The following is a 17,813-nucleotide window of genomic DNA, read 5'->3' as shown; positions in this document are numbered from 1 at the left end:
AGTTTGCCACGTAAAATATGCATTCATCATTGGTGAGATACAATTGCTAAGCATTTGCCTTGTTTATTTTAAATGTTCCTTTCCGTAACACCATATTTCTGATTATGTAATGTCTCTGTGAGTATTCTACTGTCTTCTCCTTCTGAAGTTAAAGCAAATTTTCAAGACAAAAAAAGGAAGTGTGTATTGTAGCCATTTTGACAAATAGCTGAAATAGCCATTGAGAACACAGTTTATGATGGCTCAATGTCTAAACTTCTTTGTATGTATTGTCAACTTGCGCAAAAAAAAAGAAGAAGAAAATGTTTACTGTCTTCTTCCGGCATTAGGACATCTTCATTAAAGAAAGATGGCATCTATGACAGCCATTTTGGAAAATGGCTGCAATTACCGTTATAAGCATTTTTTTTCTTGAAAATTTGCGAAGGAACAATTTCTAATTTCTAGTTAATGCAATCTAGATATATTGTTAGATTTTAATTAGTAAATTCGGAGAAAAAGGTGGTATTTATGGCAGCCAATTTTAAACATGGCTGCCATTGGCGCTGAGGGCGCAATTTGCGATGGCCCAACATCTAAATATATTTTGAATTTTATTTTCCACTTGTTTGCAAAATCTGAATGATTTTCCCTTCTGAAATTTTTAATTTTTTGCGAAAAATTGCATTTGTGGCAACCATTTATGAAAAAAATGGCTGCCATGACCGTTAGGGGGCGCAATTTGCGATAGCCCAATATCTAAATGTATTTCAAATGTTATATCCCTCTCGTTTGCAAAATGTTATTGATTTTCCCTTCTGAAATGTGTAAAATTTATGAAAACTGGCATTTATGGCGGCCATTTTGAAAAATTGCTGCCATGGCCGTTGAGGGCGCAATTTGCGATGGCCCAATATCTAAATTTATTTTGAATGTTATTTCCCACTAGTTTGCAAAATCTTATTGATTTTCCCTTCTGAAATTTGTAAAACTTTTACGAAAACTGGCATTTATGGCGGCCTTTTTGAAAAATCCCTGCCATGGTCGTTGAGGGCGCAATCTGCGATGGCCCAATATCTGAACTTTTTTCAATGCTACGTCCGACACGTTTGCAAAATCTTATTGATTTTCCTTTCTGAAATTTGTAAATCTTTAATAAAAAATGGCATTTATGGCGGCCATTTTGAAAAATGGCTGCTATAGCCGTTGAGGGCGCTATTTTCAATGGCCCAATATCTAAATTTATTTTGAATGTTATTTTCCACTCGTTTGCAAAATCTTACTGATTTTCCCTTCTGAACTTTGTAATTTTTTGCGAAAAATGGCATTTATGGCGGCCATTTTGAAAAATGGCTGCCATGACCGTTGAGGGCGTAATTTTGCGGTGGCCCAATATCTAAATTTATTTTGAATTTTTTTCCCACTCGTTTGCAAAATTTCATTGATTTTCCCATCTGAAATTTGTAAATTTTTACGAAAAAGTAATTTATGGCGGCCATTTTGAAAAATGGCTGCCATGGCCGTTGAGGGCGCTATTTTCGATGGCCCAATATCTGAATTTATTTCAAATGTAATTATCAACATGTGTGCGAAATTTGGTGCTTTTATCATAAAATGCACAATTCCTCTAATTTTTCACGCTATGCCGCTCCACTATATTAATTTTTCATACTGACTAGAGCTAGATGGCAAATAAAGGACTCCTGTGGTGTAAACTCAATGAGTAAATATCCATCTGTTCTGTGTCTGCCTTGTCTGCCTCTTACCATACAACGTATTCTTCCATGTCCCATGCATGCCCCATTCAGCACATTTCATGAGTCTCTCACTGAATGTCAGAGAATGATGTAGGCCTACAGCCAGCCACAGGGTGCCTTTTAGGGGTCTGGTTACCAATCAATATCTGGGCACTCAACACGGCTAAAACACAACATGTTGTTATTTTGTCCTGCAAAGGGTTGTGGAATTATCTGTTTGCTTGGGTTATTGTCATCATTTTTTTTTTCCAGAAGAATAATGGAGACAGACAGCAAAAAAAAAAAAAAAAACAGCTTTAGCTTTGTTATTTCAGAATCTTATGTAGAATGTAATGTTCAGGAACGATTTTGGGAGCTACATGAAGAACATCACTGTATCAGCCAATATCAATCTTTGTTTTAATAACAGACACCAAATGGCAGATTCTACATTAGCAATGTTATCTTGAATATCCATGAAGGGTTTGGCTGTCCCCACATACAAGTCAAATAATACACTTGTACACACGAGGGAGGGATACAACATTGTACTTTCACTGTAAATATAAATCTGTGGGATTTTTTCCGCAAGGATGAACTAACTACTGGCTATAGTTAGTCTTCTTTTTATTATATCAAAATAAGAAAATAGCTCGCAATACCTCGCTTTGAAAGAAATGTCCTTTAATTTGTCTCATACCTGGTAAGTTTCCTTCTTCAACAGATGGATGTTCAAGTATAAGTTGCTTTGTATGCACTGTGCCCAAACAATAAATCCATTCATTTTCTGTTCCACCACTACCATAAAAATGTCAAACATCTGTAATACATCTGTAATGTGCACGGGCCTTGATGGAAATTCACCATCTTAGACAAATACCTTTCATATCAACAAATCCTCCCACAGTCTATATTCTATTTATGGAGACATTGCATAATGAACACAGAGAGTGGAATGCACAATTCTTGAGCAGAATATAAAAAAAAAAAAGACCCCTGAAGCAACTTTGCCAGCCACCACAGAAAAATCTCATTTCCATAATGGAATTTGACTTGATCAGAAAGGAATGAAGAAATTGTTGTTATTATGCATTAAATTCTTGTCTGTGGTTACTCTTCATCATGGTTTGACATCTTGCATGGCTTTCTAGATCTCATGTGATCACAGCGAATTGTTGCTGAAAACCATTCCTACAGCCGTATTATCTCACTGTCTAATAAAGAAAAATACATTTATTCAAATTACATGCTGGAAAGTTATAAAGATGGCTGAAATAAATGATATAAGAGTTGCAAATTTTTGAGGTACACTCAGTTATGGGTGATTGCTCATTTTCTGATTCAAATGAATAAAAAATGAATAAGTAACATTTAATCACAATGCCATTAATTAGTGTACAACAGTACTAATAGACTTATGCACCATTTAGATTCACAGACACAAATATAGCATCACCATAGAAGAGAATTACATCATGTTTGCTCTGATTGTAAGCCCAATATCCACCTATTTCAAAATTAGCAATACAAGATCAATTCCTTTCCTGGATTTAGCTGGCATTATTTACACAGCATGTGTATTCATAAACAGATATTTCATGAATACATTACATGGAATTCCATTCAAACAACATAGAATCAACAATATTGTATATTAACATGGTCATCAGCAACAAAACGGCTGGCACAAGAAGTTTTGTCATCTTAACATGCCTCTTCAGCATATTTAAGCAGTTTCAAACTTGATGCCTGTAAACTTACAACGCACATGACTCTTAACATAATACTCGATGTTTCCATATTGTACATGGTAAGTGTGTCAAAAGTTCTGGAATCTGCTATGTACCAAAAGCACTCAAACACTATTGCCCACATGTACAATTGTACATTTAAACATGCCCTCACAATGTTCAGAGTGGAAGATATTGATACCAAATGTATGGTTGCTATGGAAATGTTGATGTGATATTCATGTATGTTGTGTTTGATCAGATTAAACAGTAATACCAAAGACATTACATAATATCTATAGGCTAAAACATCTTTAACCAGCAAAATATGAAAATACTTAAATTATATGTGATGTTCACAAAGTCAATGGAATGCCATATTACAAATTACGTTTAAAGGGATGTATAGTTTTGGTTGAGATGGGAGTTTCGGGTTTCCAGCATTTGTTGGGGATGATGACTTTTTGAGAAAATGAGACAACTCTTATTAATTATATGGAAGAACATATAATTCTAAGAGGAATATTCAAAGTTTACATATGAGAATTGGTTGTCAAATGGCCGAGAAATCCAAAACAAAGCAATCATAATAACAGGTGAGACCAACCTTGTATTAGGATTGCTTTTTTTTTACTTTGTTTTTGCACATCTCAGCCATTTCAAAACAGTTTTTCTTCAAACAAACTTTGAATTCCTCTTTATAGAATTGTATGCTCTCTAACATTTGATAAAGTGGTTGTTATGGATCTCGCAAAAAGCCAAAAGCTGAATCCTCATCTCAACCAATACTATACCATCCCTTTAAGGCTTACTCAAATATCCTACTTCTTCACTTCTGAGAAATAGGCAGGCCATTTTAATGACACATCCATAATATGAAATATCTCACAACATGTCGATCTCAATATATATCTCCATCAGACAAGTATGACTTTTTCATGTAATCTACTTTATCTCTGCTCAAACTTGCTATTGATAACATCCAAACCATTGAATATATGACCACGGGCAAACATCATCAAATCGCAAAATGCAAACATATTTCATCCATTTGAGACATTCAAAAATTAAGCTAATTCAATGTCACATTACAAATTAATGTGACTACAGCTTACTCAAATATTTCACACTTAAATGATTTGGAGAAATTGGTACCTTAACCATTTAAATCATTTTATAAACTTTAATGAAATCAGTCATATATATGTCAAAGCCAATGTATACAGCCATCATATAAATTTATAAGTAATACTCTCTGGCAGTGATTTAATCTCAAGATATAATCCCACTTTATGGCATCAAGACATTGGAATATGGTGGTCAATGACATCCTGAACTGCCAACATTGTAAATCTAACTGACGTCAAACACCCAATTCTAGAGAGTTTATTTCAATAAAAAAAGATATTGGATTGGTTGTTGTAGTTTTTGATGAGACATTTAGATATTGGAAGCACATCAGACACAAACAGTCTGCTCTTTTAGTAGTGAAGACCAAACAGATGATGGCTTGTCTCAATTGCAGAATTAAGTGCAAGTACTGCAGTTGTTGCTCTTTAGCACCCATCATTATGTAGTAAGCCATATATCAGCCAAGCAATATGTCCAAAGTTCTGCACAGGAGGACAAGTACTTGACGAAAGTAGATGGATAAATGGGGGGGGGGGGGGGGAGGGGAGGAGGAATCTCCCAGCAAACTGGGTTGGGTTTAAAAAAATCAAGTAACATCAGCAAAAAAAAAAAAAAAATGGTAGAAGTGTCATCAAACTGAATCTCAACAAAGAAAATCATGGAATTTTTAAGGTACCGTTAACCATTGGGAGCAGTGATTCCAAAAAAAAAATGTACGAGCTATCACACTTGATGCATATGTATAGGTCATTTGTATCCCAAAACATCCTACCATATAAATATTTTGCAATAAAGAAACAAAAAAAAAAATAAATAAATAAAGAGATAACATTTTCTACAATAAACCGTAACTGTAGACTGTTTATTCTAGAAACAATTTTAATATTACTATTGTTCACAATTTGTATATTTAACAATACTAACATTGATTATACTAACATTTTTACACTGGTTGTTTCTATCCCTAACTCACATTTTAGAACTTTTTTGAAGCACTAAAGCTGGGTTTTTGTTTCATCTGCAGATGGTCAATAATGCCTTTAAAGTTCAACATATAAATATGTTGTCTCCAAACAGTGATATTGTGTCAATTTCTTTGATGACTCATATCCACAGCAAATACTAATCGAAATATTTGGCACTTGAGTATTCTCTGCATTACATTACTCATGAAGTGAACCACAGCCAGCCATTGATAGCCACAGCCATAGACATCGTTCATATGTTGATTCAGGTGTGGTATTGGGGGGGGGGGGGTAATCCTTCCTACATTTCAATGAACTTAACATGAAACACATTGAGCATCCAAAATTCTGCATTTTCCTGCCCCTGCTTTAAAATGTCTGATGGCACTTTTACATGAAGGCATAGTCTTCAAATGTGTACTTCACTTTTCAATTTATTGCTGAAGCCAAAAGTAAAACAAAAACTGAGATAAAACAAAAATGACTGTTGCAGCTTTAGGTGGCTCAAGTCACAGAGAGAGAGAGGGACCCTTCACAAAAAGTCTTCAAGTGAGTCTAATCTTCTTCCTTTATCATGGTAATATCAATTACTTAGGGATTTCCTGTTTTCTCTGCACTATGGGAAGCCGACGATTATTCGCACATGAAGCCCTTCACACAAGACTGGCAGGGAAGTGTATCAGTTCTGAATGTGCAATAAGCAGCCATGCTTATTGCCTTTCGATAGAGCTCTATGTAAATCAACCTTGCCATCATTTTAGATCCATCATGGGCATTAACTTTATTTTCTTTCTTCTTTATTTTTTTCTCTTGTGTGCCTCAAGACGCACAGATAGGGTCTCTTGGATCTAACTCACTTTTCATTTTCTCAACACAAGACGACTACTAATCAACTCTAATGTAGGAGAGAGAAGTGGTTCTTAAAGGAAGCAGTATGACTTGATATGTCATGATTGACTGGAAGACAAATCTACAGGAAAAACAAGACCTGAACAAAAAAGACACTTAAAACATTAAAAAAAAACTTATATAAAGGTTGTGTAACAATGTTTACGTCCCATGGTAAGTGTGGGACAACATTTGAGCATTTGAAGCATTGTTTGAAACATAATCCCACGATGAAAAATGCATTTTCTACTTTGACCAGATGTAGTCATTTTTCTGGGTAAGTCCAAGATATCGCGCACCTTACGTATGGGACATTCAGAGATTTCAAACCTCTGAAAAGTAATGAAGGAGCACTTGGATTTTATTGTTTATCATCAGGAGGACTGGTATCCTTGAGAAGAATATTGTGTTTAAGTTTGGTGTCATTTGACCTTGGGTTGATTATTTTATTAAGAAAAATATGCCAACTTACGTATGGGACCAGAGAAAAACTGGATTTTTCAAAATAAAGTTTGAACTGAAAATTCTCTGAAAGTACCTTACTGATCAAGTTCTGTTTGGAAGTGAAGAAAGGTACAATACTGAAGTATCTTTCAGCAAAGTTTCACTGCAAAAGAATAAAGCATATTTTCATGAAGTTGGTTTAATTAACGAAAGTACACCTTACGTATGGGACATGGCTCAACTTACGTATGGGACATTTGTCTTTAGTGCACAAATGCATTCATGGGAATGACTTTAAATTTCCCCATAGTGTCATATTCAGTTCCACAAATCATGCTACAACATGTAACAAATGAAATAGACTTCTAAGTGGGTACTTTCCCGGTTCAGGTACCCAGCAAAAGCTAAAATAAAACAAATAAAAGTAATTACCAATTTACAATTAAATGTCTTAGTTTGGATTCCGTCATGCATTAACACTGTCCTCATGATGTCTACACATGCAGATATAGTATACTGACACTCTATTTCTAGCCCATTTGTAATTACTCTAGTCAATATTTTTTCATCAAATGAAAAAAAAAAAATGAGCAAATTCTAGCTTGTGACCTTGATATAGCATACATGTACATGTACAATAACTAATTTGTAGTCTTGATAATTTCAACTTTAGAATCAAATGTCATGTACAATGTATTTGCAGATACAGTTTGAAGTGGGTACTTTCAGTAGCTCTAGGCTTACCTTGCAAGTTGTCTAAGTTTTTATAAAGCTTTATAATTGTTTGAAATGCAGCACAAAACACAACAACAAGAGTACTTCATTTTGCTCTGTAATCATGTTTTGCCATGTGAATTTTAGCTGAACTGCAATATCAATCAAATTTTAATAAAAGTTTTAGATTTTAAGGAGATAGAAGAATGTATGTACCAATGCTGTTTCTGTTTTTTTTTTTTTTTTTCAAATTGCTTGGCTTCGTGTCTATGAAACCAAAGACGACAAAATTTGTGCTACTTTGTACATACATACATGCTTGTGTAGTGATACAGGAAAGATTATCATTTGCACATTCAAATCTAGATTTGAAACACTTAAGTAACTCACTGATCTGCAAATTACAATTTTGAATAAATTCTAATAACCTCATTTGATCATACACTACCAGATTGCAGTGTATGTTGATAATTGTGTAGATGTGGGGTACAAAGTAAGTATGAGTTGATGAAGGTGTCTCAGAGCACATCTGTCTCTTCAAACACAAAATAGAAAAGAAAATTGAATTTCCTATTTGTTTGTGTAATTTGTGTTTTTAGCACTCCAACCACAGAACCAGTATTGATATTGTGGTTTATAGCAAATGTAAACTATAGTCTTCATTTTACAGGATTTTCAGAAATCATGTTCATGACCTTGATAAGTCATGACATATTCTGAGGGTGAACAGTTGAAATATTAACAATCATATCAAAATAAAAAGTACAAGTGTACTCTCATAGGGTTTTTCCTTTGCTATCAACTCAAGTAATGACAAAGTTACCTGCTCACACCTTAAGTGATTTTTCTTTTCAGTAAGACCTATAATGTTGTCATTGATGCGCGCCATAAGCACAATTGTTTTGATTTCGCTTTTGAGGCTGTACAACCTGTGGTACATGCTGAACAGTGTACTGCACCTAAAATGACACTCAGAGAATCCCATTCTTGGACAAAGTCATTTTGTAGAGAGGTAAAGTTGAAAATGATAACTGAATTAAGAAAATGTCCAATATCAAAATGTTAACGGGGAATGTTAATTCAAGACCAGCTGCACAGCCTGTAATGAAAATAAGAAATTACAAGTATAAATGAATATTCTTTATTTTCCTTTCTTAATCATAGAATGACTCAATAATGCTGTTCTTACACTCTCCCTGAGGTCATCTGAGTAGGAGAGGCAGATATATAGACATATTCTTCAGAGTAGGTGCAAAGATAACCATTAACCAAACAAATGTAAGGACATATAGCATCCATGTCAAAAGGCGGTTTTCCCATTCACTTTGCATGTAATGTCCCATACGTAAGGCATTTGTCCCATACGTAAGCAAACTTTAATTAGTTATAAGATGAAGGACTAATTAAATTTCCTCATTTAGTTTTGCTAATCTGGAGTTGAAATGAATAAATTAGAACTTCCTAAAGTATGATTGGTCAATGTTACAAATCTTCAGAAAAAACTTAAAAAAACATACTCAAATCCTTACGTATGGGACACTATGTTCTGGGAAAGTGCATAATTTGCATAATTAATGTGCTGACCTTGTCTTACCAATTGCAGATTATACTAACTCATACAGGGGTCATGTCCATAAAGGAACTAGGTCAAGGACAAATTCAACTGATTTTAGATGAATATTTATAATTTGTCCCATACGTAAGGTTTGTTTTTGATTTATGCAAATCAAGGCCATATTTCTTGCATAAATTTGCATAATTCAATATTTTCTTTGCTGGAAACATATGATTTAACTCTTTGGCTACAAGATGATATCAATAACTTTTTGATAAAATCAAGATGAATTTTGAGCATCTGAGGGGACATTATCTTGGACTTGCCCATCTTTCTTTTTTATACAAGGCAATTCAATTATAGGCCAAAATTTGATCTGGTTCCTGTGACAGATTAAATCTGAAATGAAATATTCTGGACTCCACCAAAAATGAATTTAATTTGATATGAATGTCCAAACGAGTAACATTACATGAAATATATAAAACAGGTAAGACCCTGAGATGCTTTCTCCACATAGTGACTAGAATTCAGGCACATTATTTTTATTTATTTTTTTACTTTTCTAACCTAGCTGTGTTTACGTATATACCCCTGGCTCTGATATACCGTGTTGCAACATTCATTTTACCCATTTGACCACAACTCAACCATAAAATATGTTTTAAAAGAATTGCAGACCTTTTTTCTTTTCTAAAAATTACAGAAATTAACAGAATTGAACATATTGCCATACTTCTCATCAGAATTTCTCTCTGGCCTTCAAGTTGAGCTATTGATACAAAAATGTACAAAAGCCAAATCATATCTATTAGCCTGCATCACTGTGCCATATGCCTACATACAATAATCACTGCAGTTGGGAGCCTAATCTTGTGCACTAATGTCGTACCCATGAATAATTCCATTTTCTGCGGCATGTACCTGTATCACTCACTCTGTATGGGGACAGCACCACTCCTACTCACTTGAGCAGATTTAACAACAGAAGAAATTTTTAATGTCAAAGACGGAGCAGTTGATCATCCTGCACTTGCATGTACAGGTGATAATGGGTGATCAACATCTTACTTTTTGTAGCACTATCCAAAAAGACCTCTAGGCATGTTTAAGTGTTTAGACGTTTGTTTTTCTGTCACTTCTAAGGCCAGGTCCGATTTGACAGTGGATAGATACAAGTTTGGACAATTGGTCTTTCTAATATCAAAATAAGAATTTGAGGAGGTACTGCAAATATACTGCCTTGGAATTGGACAAAGAAAGAGAAAAACAGACAAAAAAAAAAAAAAAAAAAAAAGGATTTTCTCGCCGCTCTTCTTCCTGACCTTGCATTGTACATAATATAACTGTTCTTCATCAGCTTAGATGTCTGCTTGTTGGTGCTACATATAGGACTGCTCAAAACAGAAGTGAATGGCAATAACTGGCTCCTCTCGATCTTAATGTACTCTCCTACAAGTTGTGCAAACACTGCACTAAGAAGAGCACCTTTATACAAATAATAAGGGCCATTGCTGGGTAGTCATTCCATCAACTCAATTCCACGATCCTCTCACACAGCGCTTAATCTTCATTACCAAATATCATCAATCCTCCAGATTTTTGAGATGCATAAGCGACCCCCCTTTTTTAATATTCCACTCTTAACTGTATGGGCATCCCCTCTCCTCCCCATGATGATAACACTGACATGGAGACTCTGCATAAAACATCACTGTCTTATCCATTATGCATCCACTATTCAGCCCATCTTCTGAAAGGGCACTCCGTCAACTGAAATTGAGAATTAACTCTGCCTTCCATGTGAGACCTTTGATGGAATGTGACTGATACAGAGAATACGGACTGAAATAATGATGTTGTCAAGCACACATGAATGCCGTCTCCAACAATATTTTCTAATTCATTGACCATCATTATTGGTTTATTTGTATTAAAGGATGATAAATCACAGGACTCCTGTAATCTAGTTTTCAAGTGTAGCATCTTTGTGAACACAGATATTGAAAAAGACAGAAACTGAACAAGTCCATATGAGCATGCCTTTATGAGCTAGTCTGTAACAAAATTGGACCACAGTGAATATGCACATTGACTGCAAACTGGAAGATGGCCTGTTCTCATTTTTTTTTTCAGATAACATGTAAATGAGATGAACATTTGTAAAAATACTTCAAGAAACTTGAAGCACATCACACACTATTTTCTTTATAGCATAATATTGGTGCTGTTAATCAAATAACACTTATCAAATTTTAGGTATCATCGAGAACAACACTTCTCAACTGGTGGTCCTCGATGTCAGCCAAGAATGAAATAAAAAGAGTGTAATATCTGCTCTAACTGGACCTCAAAAAAAAAAAAAAAAAAATGTAGGAGCCTGAGTGGGCATTGGGTTGAAAAAGGTTGAGAAGCACAGATCTCCAATAAGGGTTTTGGACATTGGTTGTGCACTCTAAAAACATCTCACTCCAAGCATGACTTATTCTGAGAGAAAGATAAAGTTAATGAGAAGCTCCATGTCTACTGATGAATGAATAATTCATTGAAGGGTGTTAACACATGAAGCACTGTTTAAAGCTTCTTTCATACACTATTGAAATACCTCAATGATTTGTCATATTTTTTTGACATTCAGAATTCTGACAGACACTGCATACTGGATGACATGCAATAACTTACTTGTTCAACATCTACAGTAGATTACAACTTGTTGTGTGCATCAATTTTCAAAGGTATATTTACACAAATGATTTTCCCATCATTTTTTCTTTTCTACACACTGCATTAATAAATTTATTTACTTAAATAACTCAAAAGTACTAAATGTTATGAATATGGCAACATGTTTTCCCACTGGATTCAATGTTCTTCTGTAAAGGTGTAGCAACCTTCACTGTATCAAAGAAATACTGGGGTTATGACAGCCTCAACATTCTTTACTGCCTCCAGTCAGCTGGGACCAGTAGATTTCACAAGCAAGTCCCAGATTGTTTTTCACTTCCCTGGTTGCCTATAGCAGTTTCCAGTGTTTTCAAAGTCCATAATTTTTGTCGTACCTGCCTTTGGCAGCTTGTAAATTTATCCTTTGTCAGTGGCTTACTGCATCAGAAAGGTGTAAGATGTGATAGGTTCCTTTCAACACACTAACACAATGCTCAATTTTCTGCAGAGCCAAACACTGATGTTAGGCTAGATTTTTAGGTTAAGCCAGCTTGAGGCCTGCTGATTCAAGGATGGGAGGCAAGCCTGCTGGGCTCACATATAAGTTGTACCCCTGACTCTGATCTTTTTCTACAGGAAAGAACTATGCCTTAAAACTTTGAGTTTGCTGGTATTTGGCCAGTTACCAGTTCAACAAGAGAGGTCTAATTCTGCTTTCAGATTAATCATGCTCTTATACCTTCTTTAAATAACTCAACATGACTTGGTGAATGATAGCTATTACTTCTTAAAGGGACTGTACAGTACTGGTTGAGGTAGGGATTCATGTTTTGAACATTCCTAAGTGAGATAATGAAAAGCCTCTTATGAAATATGGAAGAGCATGTAATTCTAAGAAGGATTCAACGTTTATTTGATGAAAATTGGTTTTCAAATGGCTGAGATATCCCAAAAAGTGCTAATAATAAAAGGCGACATGCCCCAACTTTATTAGTATCTCATTGTTTCACCTTGTTTTTGGATATCTCAGCCATTTCAAAACCGATTTTCATCGAATAAACTTTTGATTCCCCTTAGAACTGCATGCTCTTTGACATCTCATAGAGTGGTTTCTGAATATCTCACAAAACATTAAAAGCTAAATCTTCACCTCGACCAGAACTGTACTCACCCTTTAATCAACATCAAATGAAAAAAATCTGCTCTATGCAACTTTTAAACCATACACATACACATAGAGACACGCACACACACAAACCATGTAGAATTATGATTATGATAATAGCACTGAAAATAGTAAGTCGAGTGCTAATAACAGTGTTAATAAAATTAAATCAACTGGCACACTTCTTTCTCATTGACATTCTTTTTTTTTTCAAAAACAAATGGTAAGCACTACTTTCTGCACAATGTTTATTACAATATCCTTACCACGAATCATTGGTTACTGCACATGCCAAACATAACTGTGAAGGAAAGACAATAACAACACAGATACTATCTAGACATTAATTTCTTTCCTCTTCATTTCCAGGATATATTATATATTACAGACAATGACTGGAACAGATATTACAAGATACAGCATAAACAGTAAATATTATATTCTTAGGTGACTTACCTTTCCTCCCCTTGACTAACAAGAGCAATGCGACCATAATCCCCAGCTACTTTTCTAAAGATAGCAAACAGAACCACCAGAATCTGTATGAACATAGTAAAGGGAAACAAAGCAAAATTCAAACAAGGTGATGTTTGTTCAAAGACACTAAAAACAATCATAACAGAAACACTATTGACATGCACAGTACCTTCTGTGATTGTCATTGCAAAGTAGAATCATCCATGTCATATAGTCGATTTATCTGAGTCTCTGTCTGCCAACAATGAACACACTGATCACTCAATTCTCGCTATCGCCAATGACGTAAAAAGTACCCGTATGTTGATTTAAGCGTCATTTACGGTGCATTATGGGATAGTCCGGTAGCAAAGTCACTTCCGTTCGTACGCGCGTGATACGGGACTAATGCTATTTACACACACAACCGACCGTATTCTACGTGTACTTCCTGTTTTCTCGACTTGAATTACAGCTTTAATATGATCTGAAATTTCTCCATTCTTCAGAAATTGCTGTTAATACGACTATCGGTTGTTGCTGCGAAGCTGCCATGTGTTGTTCGCACGACAATAAATGAAAAAAATCTGCAGAAATAGGACCCTTACTGGCATGCGAGACGTGACGTGGCCGCGTGGGTGAAGTTTGCGGGTGACTCCACAGCGCAGTACGTACATGCGCGACTTACTAGTAGTGGTAGTAGCACTAGGTAGTAGGCCTAGTGCCTACGTACATTGTACGCACTGTACTTACTTGAAAGAAGTTGCTTCGGAGACAGGATAAGTTCGAGATCACTGTTCATTCCCGATTGTGTTCGCGACATTTCGACAGAGAACAAATACAAAAAAAGATGGTCATTCTATGACGATATCCAGGTGGGTGATAATATTTTCCAGCATATTTTCAGCGTATGCAGAGATGACTGATCTGTGATGTGTACATCGATCGCATGATCAAGCAGTACGCTGTACTGGTATGTATGTGTTAGCTTATGCGCTGCGTGCAGTGGTATGGTGCATGCTAATGCAAGGCCGGCCGCCGGCGGGGACTCGACTACAGTGTACGAGTATGACAGGCCTGGCCACTCGCTGGCTCGGGCGGTACAGCCGCCTACTGTACTAGTATCCGTGGTCAGCGCGGCGCTATAGGTAAGGTACACATAAAAGTACAGTGTTGTGCAAATTATGCTCCGCGCTGGAAGTGCCCTTGCTACCAAGTGCACTAAATCTTGACGAAAAAGCCACATCCCGGCACTTTTTACGTCATTGGCAATAGCGAGAATTGCTATTAAGTATTTAATACAACCCAATCATCAAGACACCGAGGCCCGAATTCATGAAGGTGGTACAATCTTGTCCATGGTTAAGACCATGCAGCGCCAAGTGTCACATGGAATATTTCGTTACGAAATCAGTCATTTCGTCAACAAAATGATTACATTTACATTTTGTAACGAAATGACTGATTTCGCAACAAAATATTCCATGCAACACTTGGTGCTCCATGGTCTTTGTCCATGGTTTAAATCATGGACAAGATTGTACCACCTTCGTGAATTTGGGCCTGAGGGTGTGTTCAGTCCTACATGAAGGGAACCATTCAAAGTGCACTGTACCACAGCATACTGTGCATACTGAGCGAACCATGTTTATATAGTATGACATGGTTTAGAAAACGTTCCGTCTCACTTTCTGAAGCCTGCCACATGGTTACCTCCTGGGTTTGTATTTGTAAGCTTATTGAGAATTCATAAGAAAAGATGGGATAGAAGCACATACTTATGTGGTACTTCAATTCACTTTTCCAATCACTTTTCATTTCAATTCCACTGATATGAGACTATGTTGTCAATTATTTAAGGTACCTGAATATTCATTTTTTTTCAATTAAATTTCATTTATTCCACACCCTAAAAAGTATTTAAAAAAACCCAAATACATGGACATAATATATTGCACATTACGTTTACATTGGAAACGAGGAATAATGCAAAAAGATAAACTTAGCATGTGTGGCAATCAAAAAAAAGACCATAAACAGGACTTATCAAAGCCGATTCCCTTACAGATGAAGAGGCTACAAGTTGCAATCAAAAATATTCATTTTAAGAGTATACCATTTAAGATTATACACAAAATTGCAAGTAAGACAGGACAAAATACACACGACAGACAACAAAGCAAAACAAAAAGGCAAAACACAGAATGATAAATTACATGTGCATTTATTTCTGACTGGACAGTAATTAAATGGACCTACTAGTGAAAAGTGAATTTGCTTTTGCCCCTTATTTTTAAGCTCAGATTTTGGAATTCTCTGGACCATACCATCAGTTGATCTGCAGTGGCATGTTTCTAGGCCCTGTTCACTCCATGGCACAGTTTGCTTTGTTCTGTCCCAACTTGCCGTATAGCTGGACCGCTCTAGTTTGTTCTGGCATGCCTCGAAAACTGAGACTGCTACTCTCACGGCAACCATGGCAACGATAAAAGTCCTCAATGCAGAGTGGCAATTTCTAAACTAGTGCCATGCTATATGCTGTAAATGCCATATTTAGCAAGTCTAATTTTTCCACGAATTGTGACTTCCTTATGATTTTGCAAGTGGTCAAATTTGCGATCATTGAACACAGTACTGAACGGAGAAATGTATGCGTGCACATCGCATTCATGTCGGGATCAGAGTCAACATTTTTGCTGTCTTTAAATTCGCAAATACCACCTGACTCATGTAATTCTTGAAAATAAAAATCTCACAAAATATTCGGCACATACAGCAGTTGCCATTACTGTTGCAATTGACATGTGAGATGACACCAAGTAGTTCATCAAATCTATGAGCATCATAGAGAATTACTCACCACATAACAGATGCAGTTGTATGCAATGTTCTGCGGTATACCTCCATACTTGAGATAGGAAATGGCCGTAGTGTTCTTGCCTAGAAGACTGCAGTTTTCGGAGGAGTTGGTCGCACCCCACATGGTGAGAAATTGACAGGGTGTGCTGTTTCACACGCTTTTCCTGCAATCAGAAGCACCCACCACAGGACACAATCTAGCTCCAAACACGACAGACAGCTGGCATTAGAGTCCAGTCACATCGGTGTAAATTGTCCTGGGGCATATAATGACAGAAATGGAGAGAGGATTGCCAATCAAAATGGATTATGATTACTGACAGTTTTTCTTTCAATGTGTTCAATACATGTATGTAAATCATAATCAACATTTCCTCATCCTGCATGATGTACATTATATGGAAGATGGATTCACCCCAAGGGTGCGTTGTGATGAATTCATACCTGTTTCCATCGACAGGTTTTAATGGGCTATGGCATCTGATTACAGAACTCTATGCTCTATCTATCTTCAGGCGATAGATCTACAATCTTGAATATTAGTGAGCACAAAAGCAGGTATAGACCTACACATAAGAAGGCTGTGACCTCCAAAAATACTTTGCATGACAAAATAAAGGACATTTCATGAATAAAACTGGCCTTAGAATTTAAAAACAAAAAATTTAAAGCACTAATTGACATAAGTTCATAATATACATTGTACACTGAACTTTGAAAAGAGCATCATAAACCAACATCCCCTATTATGTACAGAATATTGTGTCTTCTTCATGTACAACTGGTAAAAAACATAAGGGCAACATGGGATTTGTGTATAAAACAACTATGTAACAAAGTGTTGTATTTTTGTTGAGGAGGTGTGAAGACTTGATGCTATACACTGTTAACCTGTTGAGGACAAGTCCCAAATAAACTCGGGCAGGGGTCTATGGGAAATGTGTGTTGTAGCAAAATCAGCCCGTCCTCAACGGGTTAATGCAAACCTGCTGATCACAGGATGCTGTTTACAAGTAAGTCTTTTTGAAGTGGAAAAAGCTGACATTTCAGGGGATCCCTTTTCAATCATCTCAAACTGATATCTCACTGAACCATGCACATTGACCTCTCCCTGCTAATCACCCAGCTGGCTGCGGAGATTAAGTACTATCATGTGAGTGTATAATACGCATGACAGGTCTGCCGAGGTGACACACACAGCAAACACAGCCTCGGGGAAAACTCCTGACATTATCAATGTGGTTTCATAATCATTAGAATATATTAAAGGCATCACAAATGTCTTTTCCATGAACATAATTGTTTTGATAGTTGAAACAACCAAAACATTGATGTTCAATGAAAAGCTCTTTCCTCTAATGACATCTATAGCATGATATCTCCTAATTTGCAGTATTACTCTGATACTCAAATCAAACATGATTTTGCTACATGTACCTGCTGTTGATGAGGTTACAGTGGAAATATTGAAGACAACATAGATATTGTGCAAGATAGCCTGAATTACATTATATAAGAAGAGTAACT

At 36.0% G+C, this 17,813-nt stretch overlaps 1 protein-coding gene across 1 annotated transcript in view; it reads right to left on the bottom strand.

The window, feature by feature from the left end:
• The window catches only part of LOC140228055 (calcium permeable stress-gated cation channel 1-like), a 115,219-nt gene that overhangs the window by 90,542 nt on the left and 6,864 nt on the right, over window positions 1–17,813 (bottom strand). Inside the window, exons 2-3 of the mRNA XM_072308461.1 lie at window positions 16,288–16,543; window positions 13,428–13,510 (exon numbers count right to left, since the gene is read on the bottom strand). Of these exons, the coding sequence (XP_072164562.1) occupies window positions 13,428–13,510; window positions 16,288–16,410 (206 nt within the window). The 5' untranslated portion in view covers window positions 16,411–16,543. The remainder of the gene's footprint in view (window positions 1–13,427; window positions 13,511–16,287; window positions 16,544–17,813) is intronic.

Source organism: Diadema setosum, chromosome 1 (genome assembly GCF_964275005.1).
Source record: "Diadema setosum chromosome 1, eeDiaSeto1, whole genome shotgun sequence".
In the NCBI taxonomy this organism is placed as follows: Eukaryota; Metazoa; Echinodermata; class Echinoidea; order Diadematoida; family Diadematidae; genus Diadema; species Diadema setosum.
The sequence above is the reverse complement of the archived record's forward strand: the minus strand, read 5'-3'. Positions and strand labels throughout refer to the sequence as shown.